Source organism: Oncorhynchus tshawytscha, linkage group LG10 (genome assembly GCF_018296145.1).
Source record: "Oncorhynchus tshawytscha isolate Ot180627B linkage group LG10, Otsh_v2.0, whole genome shotgun sequence".
NCBI classification, from domain to species: domain Eukaryota; kingdom Metazoa; phylum Chordata; class Actinopteri; order Salmoniformes; family Salmonidae; genus Oncorhynchus; species Oncorhynchus tshawytscha.
Window position 1 is genome coordinate 30,344,040 of NC_056438.1, and position 20,162 is coordinate 30,364,201.

The 20,162-nt window shown below is 44.7% G+C and overlaps 1 protein-coding gene across 1 annotated transcript in view; it reads left to right on the plus strand.

Moving 5' to 3' along the window:
- The window catches only part of LOC112261017 (actin-binding LIM protein 2-like), a 104,083-nt gene that overhangs the window by 50,229 nt on the left and 33,692 nt on the right, over window positions 1-20,162 (plus strand). The window contains 4 exon segments of the mRNA XM_042328494.1: window positions 8,724-8,907; window positions 11,768-11,880; window positions 12,179-12,305; window positions 13,714-13,807. Of these exon segments, the coding sequence (XP_042184428.1) occupies window positions 8,724-8,907; window positions 11,768-11,880; window positions 12,179-12,305; window positions 13,714-13,807 (518 nt within the window).

Genomic DNA, 20,162 nt, shown 5'->3' on the forward strand with positions numbered 1-20,162 from the left:
TTGCTTTATCTTGGCCAGGTCGCAATTGTAAATGAGAACTTGTTCTCAACTTGCCAACCTGGTTAAATAAAGGTGGGAAAAAACAAACAAAACAACAACAAAAAACCACATGCGGTTGACTGTGACATGTTTGTGATGGATTTGATCTCGGAATGATGACGTCTCTTCTTTAGGGAGTCATTGAAAGTCTTTGTGTTGGGCCTAAATAGCTCACTCCTACTGTGTGTTTCATCCACTTGCCATTTGTGAGAAGGCTCTTTGATTAAACATGGTAGCCTATGCTTGAAAACAGGCTATTGTTCAGTTGACAGCCTTATTGTGCGTACGGGGATAAAGCACATCCTAACAACACTTGATTTGATTGGATCTGATTCCATAAGTGCAGCAGCAGGCAGGGGAGCTGCTTTGACACATTCAAAATGAACCAAGGATACGAGATAAATGAAGGAGAGATTAGAGGAAGAAAGCTCAACCATTTCCGTTAGTGGAGAGGAGAGGAGCGTACAGGCCACACCCTCTCTCTGCTCTGCACTGAACTTTGGGGATTATGTGATGGTAAACTGGGTTAACCCGTTGCATAATCCACTCCGCTCAACACACCCTGAGAAGAACTGACGCATTTAGAACAGTCCTTTACGTTCGTCTGATTGAAGATACTGCATCATCATCATTTAGACACTGATTTGGACAAGGAACCGGTAATCTGAAATGGAAATATGTGCTCAGCGCTTCTCTCCTCTCTTCATTAGCGCTTCTCTCCTCTCTTCATTAGCGCTTCTCTCCTCTCTTCGTTAGCGCTTCTCTCCTCTCTTCGTTAGCGCTTCTCTCCTCTCTTCGTTAGCGCTTCTCTCCTCTCTTCGTTAGTGCTTCTCTCCTCTCTTCGTTAGCGCTTCTCTCCTCTCTTCGTTAGCGCTTCTCTCCTCTCTTCGTTAGCGCTTCTCTCCTCTCTTCGTTAGCGCTTCTCTCCTCTCTTCGTTAGCGCTTCTCTCGTTAGCTCTCTTCGTTAGCGCTTCTCTCCTCTCTTCGTTAGCGCTTCTCTCCTCTCTTCGTTAGCGCTTCTCTCCTCTCTTCGTTAGCGCTTCTCTCCTCTCTTCGTTAGCGCTTCTCTCCTCTCTTCGTTAGCGCTTCTCTCCTCTCTTCGTTAGCGCTTCTCTCCTCTCTTCGTTAGCGCTTCTCTCCTCTGTTCGTTAGCGCTTCTCTCCTCTGTTCGTTAGCGCTTCTCTCCTCTCTTCATTAGCACTTCATTAGCGCTCTTCATTAGTGCTTCTCTTCAACTCTCTTTTCAGAGACAGACAGAAGGCCTATTTAGAGTGTCAGCATGCTGGCTGTCCTGCCTGGTTACTGAAAGAGATGTATTACTCATATTTATTATTACTCAGTCATTTACGTTACTTGTCATGCTTAGGACTGGTTTTTATTTATTTTCAATGTATGATGACGGTCAAAATCATTTTCTTCACTGTCATATCTTTATCATCATATCTTTATCATTCCCAGTCTTCTCTGAGTCATCCTCCAGCCAACTCCATGTCCTTTCTACTAGGTCACAGGTCACACGAGGATGTTTCATGAGTCTATGTTGGTGCCAGTGTGTCCCAAACGTCTCATTCTCTGGCACCGGGAGTAGAGGCAGAGGGGATAGGATTCTATCTGCTACATACCAGAACATACCAGATCAGAGTCCTGACTGCATACCAGAACTCCTCCTTCCCAGGCTAAATCCATCCCCTAAACCTTCCCACCATGTTTGGCCCAATCCCCAATCCCCGTACGGGAATTCTGTCCACTGCTAATGTACAGTGGTTCCTCATTTAAAAGTTGCATCATACCGCAGTATAGTCTGCTGAGGTATGCTGTGATATGTTTCGGTGAGTCGCAGTGCTTGCCATTAATGCTAATTTGAAACACCAGGCGAGGTCTTTGAGCACATCTACTCCATCTTGATATACAGTATATACATCATGACCTATTATAAGGTTGTTTTGATTATTATGTGGATTATTATCAAGGCACAAGACGGGAGAATGGTCGTGGAAAGGCAAAAAGGTCAAAACCAGATCAGAGTCCAAGAGGTACAGAGTGGCAGACAGGCTCGTGGTTAAGGCAGGCAGAATGGTCAGGCAGTTGGGTACAGAGTCTAGAAACAGGCAAGGGTCAAAACCGGGAAGAATAGAAAAAGGGAAATAGCAAAAGAAGTATGGGAAAAACACGCTAGTTGTCTTGACTAAACATACAAGACGAACTGGCACAGAGAGACAGGAAACACAGGGATAAATACACTGGGGAAAATAAGCGACACCTGGAGGGGGTGGAGAAAAAGTGTTCTGCTGATTAAAGAAGCAATAAAATTGGGCTTCTTCAGTATCTGGAGTATCTGGAGCATCAGCATTTGTGGGTTCGATTACAGGCTCAAAATGGGTCAGAAGCAAAGACCTTTCATCTGAAACTCGTCGGTCTATTCTTGTTCTGAGAAATGAAGGCTACTCCATGCGAGAAATTGCCAAGTAACTGAAGATCTCGTACAACGCTGTATACTACTCCCTTCACAGAACAGCGCAAACTGGCTCTAACCAGAATAGAAAGTTGTGCCCTGGTGCACAACTGAGCAAGAGGACAAGTACATTAGAGTGTCTAGTTTGAGAAACAGACGCCTCACAAGTCCTCAGGAGCTAGGAGCTTCATTAAATAGTATCCACAAAACACCCGTCTCAACGTCAATAGTGAAGAGGCGACTCCGGGATGCTGGTTACACTTCACCATAGGACTCAACTCTGACGGACCGCAGCATCAATCTGTAGTCTAAACTGTGGCACAAATTGTGGGATTTTTCACACCTAGCCGAGATATTAGACCATCCCTTTGCAAATGAATGGAGGTGTGAATGTTTCTGCTTGAACATCTCTCTCCTCTTGCACTAGAGTCCTGCATCGGACACAATAATCAGCTGGAGTTGAGAGAGAACTTGGGTAAATACAATGGCGCGATTACACTTGACATGTGGATGCCGATTTTTGAAAAATAGCCTACTTTTGCCTTACAGTCCATTACATGAACAAAGAGTGTTAGCTCGTGGAGAGGGTGCTATTCGCTACGCTCCAAACTGCAGATAACATAAAGCCAGCTATTGGGAAAGAATACTTGTGGATCTTGTTGATTTCCTCTATCGCCTCAAAGAGGCCACGCTCGCCTTGGAGGCAAACAAACAGCCTACTCTTCACCTGGTAATTCTGTTGTTCCAAAAGATAAAGCGTCACCTACAGATGGATTTGTGGTGTCAGAGAGAAGCCAGCTGCGAGCCTGCGACCGGGCACAGTGGATGACATCCTCTTCCTGCACAGCAATTTGAAGAGATCTGAGTAATGAATGGACTATTTGTTGGCTAATATTATTTGGCTCTTTCAAGGCGTTTTGGGTTGTCAATGTGCCACAATGCATTGTGAAAATGTTAATGCATTGGTCTTAACTCATGACATGGTTTCTGTTTAGCAAAATGTTGCATGGACATGCAGAAAAAGGAATAATAGCCTGCTGTCGGTAGTCATAGAAACAATTAGGCTAAACCAATTTATGTTATTTTGTTTGGGTAATGGATCGGCTCATGGAACTCATTAGAGGCGGCTTCTTTCTTCAATATAATCATTAATTCAGAAGGTTAAACTCATAGGTCTTCAGTGAATTCAATTAAATGACCAGGTTCATTTTTTGTTAGGTTGGAATAATCCCATGCCTTCTGGGGATTTGATCAAATCCAAAAGTTATGGGCGGAGTTAGGAAGTTGGTTGTCAGAAGTATTACAATGGAAATGTATTTTTACTCCGTCTGTCTGCACATTTCAAGACGTGGCATGTGAGGGTCCAGGGAGATATGTGCGGATTAACTTGGTCAAAACATTTCTTTATTCAAGGCGATCAGAAAGAATGTAGGTGCTTATTTATTGAGATCCAAAGCCAGAGATGAGTGAGTCACTCAGCTTTAGGCTGACAAAATAGCCTACTAAATAGGCCAAGCCTAAACGGATACATTAAATTGCCTAAATAAAGTAGTGACAGACCAAATGAAATAGCCCAGGTCTTGAAAATACGGGCAACCTTTTTCCGTCCTTATACCCACGCTGGGCCTTCAGTTTCTTCATCACGTCATCAAACAAGGACTCCATGTTTCAGAAACTCACTCTACATAGAGGGGCAGTCAGTCTCTCCACACTGTGGTAAATAAAGCTAGTTTGTAATCTTCTAATTCTTTCTGTCTGATTTTCGAGGGGGGAGAAACCCGAAAGCAACACCCTGAAAGCATAACCAGCGTTCTAACTCCCACTTGTGATAGTGTGACGCAATGGTCGGAATGAGCAATTTACCACAACATGCCGCTATCTACCACAAAGTGTCGGAGCAAAACCTCACCACTTTTAATTGAGGAACCAATGTACCTGACCTGCGTTTTTTGTGGGGTCGACCTGGGTAATCATCAACATCATCACCATGAGCCTGCACCACTGTAACCGATGTCATTTACAAAATAGCCTCCAATACCCTACTCAACAAATTGGATGCAGTCTATCACAGTGCAATCCGTTTTGTCACCAAAGCCCCATATACTACCCACCATTGCGACCTGTACGCTCTCGTTGGCTGGCCCTCGCTTCATACTCGTCACCAAACCCACTGGCTCCAGGTCATCTACAAGACCCTGCTAGGTAAAGTCCCCCCTTATCTCAGCTCGCTGGTCACCATAGCATCTCCCACCTGTAGCACACGCTCCAGCAGGTATATCTCTCTAGTCACCCCCAAAACCAATTCTTTCTTTGGCCGCCTCTCCTTCCAGTTCTCTGCTGCCAATGACTGGAACGAACTACAAAAATCTCTGAAACTGGAAACACTTATCTCCCTCACTAGCTTTAAGCACCAACTGTCAGAGCAGCTCACAGATTACTGCACCTGTACATAGCCCACCTATAATTTAGCCCAAACAACTACCTCTTTCCCAACTGTATTTAATTTATTTATTTATTTTGCTCCTTTGCACCCCATTATTTTTATTTCTACTTTGCACATTCTTCCATTGTAAAACTACCATTCCAGTGTTTTACTTGCTATATTGTATTTACTTTGCCACCATGGCCTTTTTGCCTTTACCTCCCTTCTCACCTCATTTGCTCACATTGTATATAGACTTGTTTATACTGTATTATTGACTGTATGTTTGTTTTACTCCATGTGTAACTCTGTGTCGTTGTATCTGTCAAACTGCTTTGCTTTATCTTGGCCATGTCGCAAATGTAAATAAAGGTAAAAATAAAAATAAAAGTAATGGCTGACTCAACCTCCACTTCCCCTACATTTCCCCCTTCCTTATACAGATAAATCCTTTCTGGCATGGTCTGTGGTCTGTGGGTGACCATCTGCTGCAGGTATACATATCAATCTGTGAAAGACAAGCCTGCTGTAGACTTAGGGCCTTCACTCTCTTTCTCTCTCTCTCTTTCCCTCTCTCAGGAGAGAGTGAGCGAGAGACCGAGAGAGAGAAACAGAAGCGAGCGAGATGTCGGTTTCAGGTTACCCGCGCCGCTGGCAGAGGGTCAGGTGGCTCTAGGGTGGCGCCAGGATTGAAACACTCCTTATAGTTGTTTCCTAATTCCTCTGGCCCCTTTCGGGACCTGGATCAAAGAGAGGGAGGTAGGAGGAATGCTCTGTAGAGGACTGACTGATAGCATAGTTTCACAGTTCAACCCGGTTGCATAAAGAGAAGCACAACTATAGACGGTCTACAAACGTAGAATAGAACCACTGTATCAACTCACAGACCTACAAGCGACACAAACTGTTGTCACCACATCACACAGCACATTGTGTTATGTACAGTATGTTCCCTCGTAATGAACCCTTTCTAGCCCAATCACTCGAAGACGTGTTGGGAACAATGCTTGTTGCCTCATGTCCGGCAGCTTCCAGGTTTACCCGGCTGGGCCAGAGTGTTATGATCTTATTCAGGACAAGGTTCACATGCAAGCACGCACGCACACACACACACATCCACACAAAAGCAACTCTGGACAGGGTTCACGCATTGTCATCCCACAGGCCCGGATATTAGAAAGCAGGCTGCATGTGCCACATTCTAGGGTGGCTCCGACCAATGAGGATTCGAGCTTCTATTGGAAAATATGTCCACCACTTCCTGAGCAACATTCAATGGTTATTGTTTGGCAGCTCTTTTATTGGGATGGTGCTTCCCCGGGTCAGGTTGCTTAAAGGTTGTCAGAAGGTTGTAAAGAAGTTGCAGTGGGCCACAAGGATTCCCCTGGTGTAACACGGAGCAGCTGAAACATCACTCTTTCTTCCTTCCCTTCTGAGAAAAGAGGGAGTGAAAAGAAAGGAACTCACTTTGTTTTATTAAATGACTGGAGAAGGGATTGATCTTTCCAGCGTGCGTGTCCAGAGAGGGACGTCAAGGGGGTTTTGTGTATTGTGTGTTGTTGCCATGGTTAATTTATTGTTTCTGTGGTTATTAGGTTCGAGAGAGACAGAGAGAGACAGAGAGACAGAGAGACAGAGACAGAGAGACAGAGATGAGAGTTTCAAGTTGTATTAGTTGTATGTACAGGATACACATGGGGCTCTATTTTAACAAACCTAACGCGATGGTAAATCTAAGTGCAGGCACTAGCGCTACAGGTCGGGGGGGTGTCAGAAATCTTTTTGCTATTTTCACCCTCACAATTATCGGCGCACTTGCTGGGGTTGGCGTGAAGGGCTGGGTTTTGATGACTTTTTACGGTCTTTTATGTAATTCCCTTGGAATCAACTCCAATTCCAATGTTAGTCCATTATGTGTTAAATGGCTTACAGAAACGAAATAACAAAATGTAGACCTACCTTTGCTAAATTTTTATATATATATATTTAAAGAAAATTGAACCCATTTGCAGTCCACATTCTTCAAGTAATTACATGGCTCCAATGGCTTTCACACTGATATAGGGGCTAGGCCTACTGTAAATTGAATTATAGCTGAGCATGGACATGCCAAACATTGTCAATAAGAAAGATTAAATAAATGATTGATAAGGCCTAAAAAGAGAACAAATCAATTCTAATCCAAACGAAACAACGTAGGCTATATCACACTTACATGCACCATCATTTCTCTCAGTGGGCATATAATGTTAAAACGACGCAGACTATGGAGGGTTTTTACGCACATCCACACTTTTCACAGTAGCTGGACAAAGATCCAATATAGATAGAATGTCCACTCGCTGTTGTACTGCTCCCGAATAGACCTGTGTTTTATGACCATAATCGGAACCGTCTTACAGATCAGAGGACAAAATCACACATCTCCAGAAGTTGCGTTGCAAAAGCACCACGGACGTTGTCACCATCAAACCCGGAAGGTGAATCGTTCTAATAAGTTTGGTTGTAGTAAAAATGAGACGGGAAACAAGCTATTTTAACAGGTTACAGACGGCTTCTAAATACAAGATTCCCCGGTATTCATCGAGGTACTCATCTCTCGTTTCATAAAGGGCCTGGACACATAGCCTCACATCGCGGAAGGGGTTTTGCGGATGTCCAAAACGGGACCTGCATGGCTAAAACAATGTGGGCCTGCCTACGATGCATAGATAAAAAAAGGGGAATGTCAGGTCACTGTTTTACTACTCGATATTTTAATAAAGCTTTGGGTTTTTAAGATGAATTTCCAGTCGGTCTCAGGAGCCACACCCTTTATCGACAGATTTGACTCGTGTGATTGCATTGGTCAAGACAGAATAAGTCTTAATTAAGAGGAGGGGAGGCTATGCTTGGTTTTTAATCACATAAAACTATCCTTTTCTATGTTTCTAAATATGTCAATATTCATGCCATAACCAACTGTTTTACCATTAAAACCAGCTTTTGGTTGGTCTTAAATATCCCCGTCAGTGCTGCCTGAAATTAGCACTTTGGATCATGTTTTTAAGGACACACCTCTAATATTTCCACCCCACAAGCAAGCTGATATAAGACAGGTAAATTGCTGATCCTGGCATTAAGGCAGGAAAATGCCAGTGCACCAGTTTTTACATGGTGAAATTGCTAACTAACAGTGGCCCCTTAAACCAGCCGAAATTAGAGCTCATGGGTTTCACCGTCCAACAATTTATAGTACAATATTTACACATGTATCAGGGAAGGGTGGATTGGGGGGAAATTTTTTAAATTGTGCAGTATTAGCAACAGTAAGTAAGAGTATCAGAAGTTGTGATGTGTGTGTACTGTAGCATGAATGTATATGTGTGTGTATGTGCATGTGCATGTGTGTGTGTGTGTGTGTACAAGTGCATGTGTGTGTGTGTGTATGCCTGTGTGTGTGTGTGTGTGCGTGTGCATGTGTGTTTGTGTGTGTGTGTGTGTGTGTGTGTGCGCGTGCGTGTGTGTGTATGCCTGTGTGTGTGTGAAAACAAGAGGATTTGTAGAACAGGCTCTTGCGTAGAACAATGTTCGTCCTATGACTTGTTCCAGACTGTCACTCAAGCTCTCGGAGCTCAGTGTTGGCGTTATCTACTGTGTCCTTATCCCCCTCTCTTCTTTGGGCCTCTCCTCGTGAATTTCAGATAGAGTTAGCCATCTGTACCACCCCCTCATGCAATTTAGCCCTCATGACAACACACTGCTGTCTTTGATCCTATGTCTAATTGTGTTCTCCTCTCTTTCTCTCCCCCTTTTCCCCCTTCCGTGCAGTGTGTGGCGTTGACCTGGCCCAAGGGGGGTTCTTTGTGCGCCAGGGGGAGTACATCTGCACCCTGGACTACCAGCGGATGTACGGCACGCGCTGCTTCAGCTGTGAGGAGTTCATCGAGGGAGAGGTGGTGTCGGCCCTGGGCAAGACCTACCACCCACGCTGCTTCGTCTGCGCCAGCTGCAAGTAAGAGACACACACACACACTCCTTGCATGCGTACACACACGATGGCAGACACACACACACACATCACCAACAGTGGTGGAGACACACGCGAGGGCATACACCCCTAAGGGATACTCAGACACACAGACAGATGGGTGCCCACATTCAACTGGGCATGTGAACGCTTTGAAGAAACTCCCAATACCGTAGTTTGACCTGCAATTCCTAACTCATTCAAAATTAATACTGTATGTGTGTATACTGTATGTGTGTGTGGGAAAGTGGTGTGGTTTTATCAGGCCTTGGAAGGTAACGGGAGCCTCTTTCGCACTGAAGCAGGAATGTTAAGTGTGCGGTCAGGAACTCGCAGGCCACTTATTTCTAGAGCAGTGTTAGGTTTCCCACGGAGTTTGTGTGTGTGTGTGTGTGTGTGTGTGTGTGTGTGTGTGTATATATGTGTGTGTGTGTGTGTGTGTGTGTGTGTGTGTGTGTGTGTGTGTGTGTGTGTGTGTGTGTGTGTGTGTGTGTGTGTGTGTGCCCGGGTGGGTGGGTTGTGCATGTGCCACGTGTTTGTGTCATACACAGTGTTCTTGTGTGGGATTTGAGGGTGCAACATGATCCGCAATTCCTTGGTCCAAAAACATCTGATTAGTGTTAGCACTCTACCCACCTCTCTCTCTCTCTCTCTAGTGTTAGTCAATGGGGTGAGACAGGGATGCAGCTTGAGCCCCACCCCTTTCAACATTTATATAAACTAATTGGCGAGGGCACTAGAACGGTCTGCAGCACCCGGCCTCACCCTACTAGAATCTGAAGTCAAATGTCTACTGTTTTCTGATGCTCTGGTGCCTCTGTCCCCAACCAAGGTGGGCCTACAGCAGCACCTACTGTAGATCTTCTGCACAGATTCTGCCAGACCTGGGCCCTGACAGTGAATCTCAGCAAGACAAAAATTATGGTGTTACAAAAAAGGTTCCGTTCGCAGAACTACAAATACAAACTCCATCTAGACACCGTTGCCCTAGAGCACACAAAAACCGATACCTACATCGGCCTAAACATCAGCGCCACAGGTAACTTCCACAAAGCTTTGAATGATGAGGGAGAAAAAGGGCCTTCTATGCCATCAAAATTAGGATCCCAATTAGGATCTGGCTAAAAATACTTCTGGGGCCTGCTCACAAATCAAGAATTCACAAAATGGGATAAACACCAAATTGAGAATTCTGCAAAAAACATCCTCCTTGTACAACACAAAACACCAAATAATGATTACAGAACAGAATTAGGACGATACCCGCTAATGATCTAAATCCAGAAAAGAGTCGTAATGTGTTATTGCGGGTGTAGCAAAATGCTTGTGTTCCTAGCTCCAACAGTGCAGTGGTATCTAACAATACACAACAATACACACAAATCTAAATGTAAAATAATGGAATTGAGAAATATATAAATATTAGGACGAGCAATGTCAGAGTTGCATTGACTAAAATACTGTAGAATAAAGTATATACATATGAGATGAGTAAAGCAGCATGTAAGCATTATTAAAGTGACCAGTGTTCCATTATTAAAGTGACTAGTGTTCCATTATTAAAGTGACCAGTGTTCCATTATTAAAGTGACTAGTGTTCCATTATTAAAGTGACCAGTGTTCCATTATTAAAGTGACCAGTGTTCCATTATTAAAGTGACCAGTGTTCCATTATTAAAGTGACCAGTGTTCCATTATTAAAGTGACCAGTGTTCCATTATTAAAGTGACTAGTGTCCCATTATTAAAGTGACCAGTGTTCCATTATTAAAGTGACCAGTGTTCCATTATTAAAGTGACTAGTGTTCCATTATTAAAGTGGCCAGTGATTCCATGTCTATGTACATAGTGCAGCAGCCTCTAAGGTGCAGGGTTGAGTAACCGGGTGGTAGCCGGCTAGTGATGGCTATTTAACAGTCTGATGGCCTTGAGATAGAAGCTGTTTTTCAGTCTCTCGGTCCCAGCTTTGATGCACCTGTACTGACCTCGCCTTCTGGATGATAGCGGGGTGAACAGGCAGTGGCTCAGGAATATATACAGGAATATATACATATTCTGTTTATTTATTTTCCCTTTTGTACTTCAACTATTTGCACATTGTTACAACACTGTATATACTGTAGCCATACTATGACATTTGAAATGTCTCTATTCTTCTGAAGATTTTGTGAGTGTAATGTTTTCTGTTTGTTTCTAATTGTTTATTTTACTTTTGTTCATGATATATTTCACTTGCTTTGGCAATGTAAACACATGTTTCCCATGCCAATAAAGACTTTTGAATTGAACTGAGAGGGCGAGAGAGAGATAGACTCCTGCATAGTTCGAGGTGCATAGTTCGAGGTATGTGTGTGTGTGTGTGTGTGGGGGGGCCTGGCTGTGACAGTGTGACAGTGTCAATATCGTTGGGGATATGAAAGTGTGTGTGCATGTGTGTTTGCGAGTGTGTCCACATTCTTGCACATGTGTGTGTCTCCTTATTCTTGACCTTCCACTTAGTCTGGCTGTGACAGTGTGACAGTGTGACCGTGTAGTCCTAGACACCAGTGCTTTCTCCGTGGGGGTGTTGCATAGAGCAATGGGTGATAAAACACAGCATTATATCAGCTCTCACCGACCTCTTTAAATACTTGTTACTTTTATTTCTTATTCTTATTCGTATTTTTTTTTGGAAACTGCGTTGTTGGTCAGGGACATTTCAAACATACAGGTAATACCACAAACAAAAGCACATTAGTGTCCGCGGAGATAGTGCCTTCTGTTGAGTGACCTGAATCTCTGTGCTATTGTGACATCGTACTTGCGTTGTGAACTGATGGTGTCTTGCGTTGTCTGTTGATTGATAGACAGCCGTTCCCTGCCGGTGACCGCGTGACGTTTAACGGTAAAGAGTGTATCTGCCAAAACTGTACAGAGCCCCTGCCTGCCAACAGCCCTGCTCCCATACAGGCTGTCCACAGTAAGTCACCCTACATTACACTACACATCCTCATCTTTCTTCTCACTATCACTCTCCCTCATTCTACATAGCCTATACAGTATATACTGTATCTCTTGCTCCATCACTTCCTAACACTTTCCAGTCTGTTTCTTTCTCTCCTCCTGATACATCTCTATATATTTATGCCTGTGTCTTTCTCTCCCATATCCTTATCTCTCTTTCCCTCGCCCCCCTCTTTCTCTCTCTCTGTCTCTCTCTCTCTGACTCTCACTCTCTCTCTCTCCCTTCTCTCTCTGCCCCCCCCTCCCCCATGTAGACTGCTGTGGCTGTGGGAAGGAGTTTAAGAACGAGCAGTCCCTGGTAGCGCTGGACAAACACTGGCACCTGGGCTGCTTCAAGTGTAAGGTGTGCAACAAGGTGCTCAACGCAGAGTACATCAGCAAGTGAGTCCCTCGTGACCTTAACTCCCCCTCAACACCACAGGGTTGTTCCAAGTGTAGCTTGGTCAAGAAAACCTTTTGATTTCATCTCATTTGAACATTCTGTCATAAGGAGCACATGCCGAACTTCATAAATAACACCTTTTTCCCCATCTCAAAAGTAACAGGTTTGGCCGTAACAGGGTTGACCGTAACAGGGTTGACCGTAACAGGGTTGACCGTAACAGGGTTGACCGTAACAGGTTGGACGAGTTCATCTTAAATCAGCTACATATCCCCTCGTGACAGGGAGAATGGACGCTTGTTGTGCGAAACAGGGAGTTGGCTGTTGAATGCAAGCTTCGCAAAAATGGTTCTATTGTAACACATGGTTGATGTGTTATGGTTGACCCGCTCAGTTCTCCACCATAAAACACCGGAAAATGTACGAAAAGAGTAGAACCAGCTCACCAGCTCTTCCACTATGATTTGACTATTAGACGTTCGCTGTTTCACCATATTAAAACGAGAGTTCAGTTCACGTAACAGGGTTGACCTTAGAATGAGTGACAGACGTAAAATGAATCACTCATCACATTAAATCAATTATGACTGTGTCAAAGCCGCAAAAATAACTCAGGTTTTATAATGATAGTGAAAACCTTGAGAAATTGTGGGGTTAAGTGGGTTAAAATCTCCCTGTGAGTCACATAGGGTGCACAGAGTGACAGGACATGTTGAATTTTGCCACTTTAGCAAATCTTTATTCATATATAAAAAATCGGATTGATTGAATTCTCTCACTTCAAATATCAAAGGGACACCAAAGGCAGTCGTTTCGTGGAACAACCCCCTTAACACCACCTCTTAGAGCACCACATCCCACCCCAACACCTGTCCCTTCCGAACCACACCTCTCAGCCTTACAGGTGGCATCCCAAATGGCACCCTATCCCCTACACAGTGCCCTATCTTTGACCGGTCAAAAGGAGTGCACCGTATAGGGAACAAGCCATTGAAAAAAAGAGTGGAGAGAGTGAGTGAGTGAGTGATTGAGCAATGATCTTTTCTCGGTGCTCACAATTCTTTCCTCGTCTCTGTGTGTGTTCCCAAGTAGCACCCGATGGGCCCCGGTCAATAGTAGTACACTATACAGGGAAAATAGGGTGCCACTTCGGACAACATCTCTCTCCTGGGTTTCCATCTATTTTCACAGTTCCAGACGATGCTGGACCTGATATGTGACGTGCGTTACTACGCAATTCAAGATAGCTCTCGTTCTGTGTCGGGTTGTGTCACTCTCTCTCTCTTTCTCTCCGATAGCAGCTGTCCGAAGCGCCCGAAGATCACGCAGTATGTATTGAAAGCTGACGGGGGGGATCTCTGACGTGTGTGTGTGTGTGTGTGTGTGTGTGTGTGTGTGTTGTACTAGGGATGGGATCCCCTACTGCGAGGTGGACTACCATGCCATGTACGGCATCCAGTGTGACAGCTGCAAGAAGTACATCACCGGCAAAGTACTGGAGGTAGGACGCGTTATAACGCCTATATGTCACTTTTTATCTGCCGGCGGAGGGATGGAAGGATAGATGTGTGAAGTGGAGGTACGAATCAACCCACCTTAGGTCTTCAAAGCCCCAAAAGGTTCTCAGCTGTCGTATATGGATGGAACCGCATGGCTACACATGTTTCTGTTTGCGGTGGAGCCACGCGTTAACGCATCCACACGACCGGCGTTTCCCCCGGTGTCGACGTCCCCCTGGGCTCGCCACTGTTGCATTTACGCCGGCTCAGTATGGTTACTCACTCTTATCCACAGACACGTCTCCAATCCGTTAGTGTTCACAGTATTGCATCTCTGCCATGTCTGTGACAGTAAGACTCCGGGTAGGAGTGTACCATAGGCACAGATCTAGGATCCGCTTAACCTTCCAATCGTTACCTCAACCATTCGTGGGAGAAACACTAAACTGACCTTAGATCAATGTCTAGCGATACCTAAGCCACGTTAGCCCCATTATCTTGTGGGACTAGACTACAGATATCCCGTATCTATGGCTGCATGTTTAGTTGACTCTATCTCTCCCTCTTGGCTATCCCCTCATTTCCCTCTTTTTTCTCTCTCTTTCTCTGGGCTAATGGCTTTGACACCTTCCACCCCCCCCCCTCTTTCTCTTTCTCTTTCTCTTTCTCGCTCTGTCTCTCTCTCTCTCTTTCTCTCTCTCTCTCTCTCCCTCTCTCTCTCTCTCTGCGTCTCTCTCTCTCTGCGTCTCTCTCTCTCTCTCTCGTCTCTCTCTCTCTCTGCGTCTCTCTCTCTCTCTCTCTCTCTCTCTCTGGGTCTCTCTCTCTCTCTCTCTCTCTCTCTCTCTCTCTCTGCGTCTCTCTCTGCGTCTCTCTCGCTCTGCGTCTCTCTGCGTCTCTCTCGCTCTGCGTCTCTCTGCGTCTCTCTCTCTCTCGTCTCTCTCTCTCTCTCTCCCCTCTCTCTCTGCGTCTCTCTCTCTCTCTGCGTCTCTCTCTCTCTCTCTCTCTCACAACTCAATTCAGTTTAAAGGGCTTTACTGGCATCTCTCTCTCAGCATGCATGCACACCATTCTCTTTACTAGAATCTTCTCTGTCACATAAACAAGACTTGAAGGGATCCATTGCTGAATACCGCTGTGGTAGAAAATATGCCAACCAAAACACATACCTCAAAACATTTTTCATATAAGATAAGACAATGGTATTCAATCACATAATGTTGACTGCAAATAGATCAAGGTTTTGGAAACAGAAGCGCGCGTTCTTTACATCCCTAACTGTAATGTACTGTATTTGTCTCTGAAAGTGATGAACAGAGATACTGTCTCGACCCGCATCAGCTAATAGAAGGGAGAGAGAGAGCGAGAGAAAGAAAGAAAGAATGAGGGAGAATGAGGGAGAGAACGAAGGAAAGAGAGAGAGAGAGAAAATGACAGGAAGGGAAAAAGAGAGACGGAGAAAGAAAGAAAAACAGGAGAAGAAATCAATGAGAGATGTGAGATGACTTCAGTGGAAAAGAGGTCTCGTTTTACACCGGTGGAGTGGAGGGTCACAGGATACTCTCTCAGCGGGGAGGGAAATCGGGTAACAGGGGTAGGCCCTAGCTCTAAGAGGGGGTCTTGGCCACACTCCCTGTAACCCTCATTGACGAGGACACAAATATGGAAGCGCAAACAATGATCCCCCCCTTATCCCGCTCCCGCGACTCTCACATCCCTCTCTCTCACCTCTCTCTCATTCTCTCTCACACGCTCTCCTTTCATAAACATGTATCCGGTTGCCAGGCTCTGAGAGACTGGCGAAAACATAAGAAACATAAGAAATATAATGAGCGCGCTTGTCTCTTTCATCTTGCATAGCATTACATCATCACACAGAATACATAAGAGACACACAGTAGGCCTGTATGTAATTGTGCCGGATATGTGCTTCAGCTGCTGCGGACTGCCAACCTCAATCAAATCAGTCACAACTGAATAGCTGTGAGGCGTCTGCGGGGTGTGGGGAGGGTCCGTTTTTGTTTGTGTGTGTGTGTGTCACAGGGCCACTGCACAACAATGTGTGATTTCATTGCGTAGGAAAATGTGGCTTCCTCAAGGCGGTTTAGCACACCAGCTGCAACAACCCCCCCCCAAGCAGGATCAGCAGACAGAGATAGTGAGCTCCACCTAGAGATAGCTCTGCCATCTATGGGCAGAGTGTCCCACCCAGTCAGTCACCGGGCCTGTCCTGGACTGAGGACTCTGTGGAGCCTTGCCTAGGATTCCTGCCCTGCACTGAAATGTCACGCCATTTGGGGTTGATTAACTCAATGAGCACGGGGGGGGTTAAGCCAATAGAGGGGCCTTAGGGAGGCTTAACCTGAATGGAGTTTGGGGTCTAAAGGAAGATTGGTAGAACATGAAATTGGTGGAAACGATTGTAGTTAAATGGTCTGATTGGGGTCTAAGAAGATGTGGGTAGTATTAAATGGCTCGTGTCAAATGGGTTTATAACTATAGAGAGTCGTGTGGACAATCCATAGAGAGAGGGTGAATAGGGCCACAGCGAGGGTTGAGGAGGTAAGAGGGAGAGAAGGATAAGGTTTTAGGGCCACAGCGAGGGTTGAGGAGGTAAGAGGGAGAGAAGGATAAGGTTTTAGGGCCACAGCGAGGGTTCAGGAGGTAAGAGGGAGAGAAGGATAAGGTTTTAGGGTCACAGCGAGGGTTGAGGAGGTAAGAGGGAGAGAAGGATAAGGTTTTAGGGCCACAGCGAGGGTTGAGGAGGTAAGAGGGAGAGAAGGATAAGGTTTTAGGGCCACAGCGAGGGTTGAGGAGGTAAGAGGGAGAGAAGGATAAGGTTTTAGGGCCACAGCGAGGGTTGAGGAGGTAAGAGGGAGAGAAGGATAAGGTTTTAGGGCCACAGCGAGGGTTGAGGAGGTAAGAGGGAGAGAAGGATAAGGTTTTAGGGCCACAGCGAGGGCTGAGGAGGTAAGAGGGAGAGAAGGATAAGGTTTTAGGGCCACAGTGAGGGTTGAGGAGGTAAGAGGGAGAGAAGGATAAGGTTTTAGGCCCACAGCGAGGGCTGAGGAGGTAAGAGGGAGAGAAGGATAAGGTTTTAGGGCCACAGCGAGGGCTGAGGAGGTAAGAGGGAGAGAAGGATAAGGTTTTAGGGCCACAGTGAGGGTTGAGGAGGTAAGAGGGAGAGAAGGATAAGGTTTTAGGGCCACAGCGAGGGCTGAGGAGGTAAGAGGGAGAGAAGGATAAGGTTTTAGGGCCACAGCGAGGGCTGAGGAGGTAAGAGGGAGAGAAGGATAAGGTTTTAGGGCCACAGTGAGGGTTGAGGAGGTAAGAGGGAGAGAATGATAAGGTTTTAGGGCCACAGCGAGGGTTGAGGAGGTAAGAGGGAGAGAAGGATAAGGTTTTAGGGCGGTGTCGATCCATGTAGGGTCGGCTGGTTTGAAGACAGGGCAGAGAGAGAAGACATTGTATTGCCCATTGTTCTCTGTGCACCCAACCACCCCTTTTCCACTGCAGTGTGTGTGTGTGTGTGTGTGTGTGTGTGTGTGTGTGTGTGTGTGTGTGTGTGTGTGTGTGTGTGTGTGTGTGTGTGTGTGTGTGTGTGTGTGTGTGTGTGTGTGTGTGTGTGTGTCAGCCTTGTTGCTCTACTCTGCCTCTCTTACCAAAATCCATTCTGAGATCACCTCCCCTGCCTTCCAGCCTAGTCACAAACACTGTGGGGGAGAGGAAGAGAGGAAGGCAAAGAGAGATGAATATAGATAGATGAAGGGAGGGAGAGAGAGAAAGGGATGATAAGGAGAGGGAAGAAAAAAAAGAAGAGCGAGAAAGAAAGGGAGGAGGAGAATGATGAGAAAAAGGAAGAGAGAGTAAGAGAGAGAAAGAGAGAGAAAGAGAAAATTGCAGACTGATTCCTGACCTGCCCTCTCGTCCCTCTAGCAGTTCAGGGTCTGGTTGCCATTCTCACTTATCAACACATCCACCCGCCACTTCAATGTCAGTAACCAAAGCACAACGGTATCAAACTCACACCTCAATTTCAAACCTCCAACACGGCAACCCATGACAAAGCCTCATCCGTAGAAAATGCCTACTCATGGTTCAAAACCAAAATGCCTACTCATGGTTCAAAACCAAAATGCCTACTCATAATTCAAAACCAAAATGCCTACTCATAATTCAAAACCAAAATGCCTACTCATAATTCAAAACCAAAATGCCTACTCATAATTCAAAACCAAAATGCCTACTCATAATTCAAAACCAAAATGCCTACTCATGGTTCAAAACCAAAATGCCTACTCATAATTCAAAACCAAAATGCCTACTCATCATTCAAAACCAAAATGCCTACTCATAATTCAAAACCAAAATGCCTACTCATAATTCAAAACCAAAATGCCTACTCATAATTCAAAACCAAAATGCCTACTCATAATTCAAAACCAAAATGCCTACTCATAATTCAAAACCAAAATGCCTACTCATAATTCAAAACCAAAATACCTACTCATAATTCAAAACCAAAATGCCTACTCATAATTCAAAACCAAAATACCTACTCATAATTCAAAACCAAAATGCCTACTCATAATTCAAAACCAAAATGCCTACTCATAATTCAAAACCAAAATACCTACTCATAATTCAAAACCAAAATGCCTACTCATCATTCAAAACCAAAATGCCTGCTCATCATTCAAAACCAAAATGCCTACTCATAATTCAAAACCAAAATGCATACTCATCATTCAAAACCAAAATGCCTGCTCATCATTCAAAACCAAAATGCTTGCTCATAATTCAAAACCAAAATGCCTACTCATAATTCAAAACCAAAATGCATACTCATCATTCAAAACCAAAATGCCTGCTCATCATTCAAAACCAAAATGCCTACTCATAATTCAAAACCAAAATGCCTACTCATAATTCAAAACCAAAATGCCTACTCATAATTCAAAACCAAAATGCCTACTCATAATTCAAAACCAAAATGCCTACTCATAATTCAAAACCAAAATGCCTACTCATAATTCAAAACCAAAATGCCTACTCATAATTCAAAACCAAAATGCCTACTCATAATTCAAAACCAAAATGCCTACTCATCATTCAAAACCAAAATGCCTACTCATAATTCAAAACCAAAATGCCTACTCATAATTCAAAACCAAAATGCCTACTCATAATTCAAAACCAAAATGCCTACTCATAATTCAAAACCAAAATGCCTACTCATAATTCAAAACCAAAATGCCTACTCATCATTCAAAACCAAACCCGGTCTAAATGCTAGCTTGCTCTCGCATAGAGACACTGTATTGTTGTTAGTGTAGCATCATCTATTTCCGTCCTCAACCCTGCCATACTTTCCTTGTTTGAATAGGGATCCAATTCCAGCCTGTTATCTCTCTCTCACTCTCTCTCTCTCTCTCTCTCACTTTCTCTCTCTCGCTCTCTCTCTGAAAAAATGCTAAACTGACTCAAGATCAGCGCCTATGGCAGGGGTGTCAAACACATTTTGACCCAGGGGCCGCATTCGGTCTTCAACGAGGTCCGGATGGGCCGCACTGAAAGTGTGTTGTATTTCCTCGCCGTTACAATTTTCATCGTTTTGGGGAATTTTTCGATGCTCCCTGAACTGTCTAGCTGTCATTTCGGTGATTATTAGCAAGTTGGACCCAGTCAAGAAACTGTATGAATGTAGGTCCATTAACATGTCTACACAGTTTCAATTTGGTTTCAGTCCATTTTAAAGTACATTGAGTTAGCTTTCCTACACTTAAAAAAAGAAAGAAGTTTTTACTCAAACTACCCACGGGCCGGATTGGACCCCCTTGCTGTTTGGGTAATAAGATGGTTACTGATGCATGATGGGATGCCTGAGAGAGAGAGAGAGAGAGAGAGAGAGAGAGAGAGAGAGAGAGAGAGAGAGAGAGAGAGAGAGAGAGAGAGAGAGAGAGAGAGAGAGAGAGAGAGAGAGAGAGAGAGAGAGAGAGAGAGAGAGAGAGAGAGAGAGAGAGAGAGAGAGAGAGAGAGAGAGAGAGAGAGAGAGAGAGAGAGAGAGAGAGAGAGAGAGAGAGAGATGGTTACTGATGCATGATGGGATGCCTGAGAGAGAGAGAGAGAGAGAGAGAGAGAGAGAGAGAGAGAGAGAGAGAGAGAGAGAGAGAGAGAGATGGTTACTGATGCATGTGGGATGCCTGAGAGAGAGAGAGAGAGAGAGAGAGAGAGAGAGAGAGAGAGAGAGAGAGAGAGAGAGAGAGAGAGAGAGAGAGAGAGAGAGAGAGAGAGAGAGAGAGAGAGAGAGAGAGAGAATGTGGTCTAGATTAAATGGAAAAACAGAGCAAAGAGTGGGGA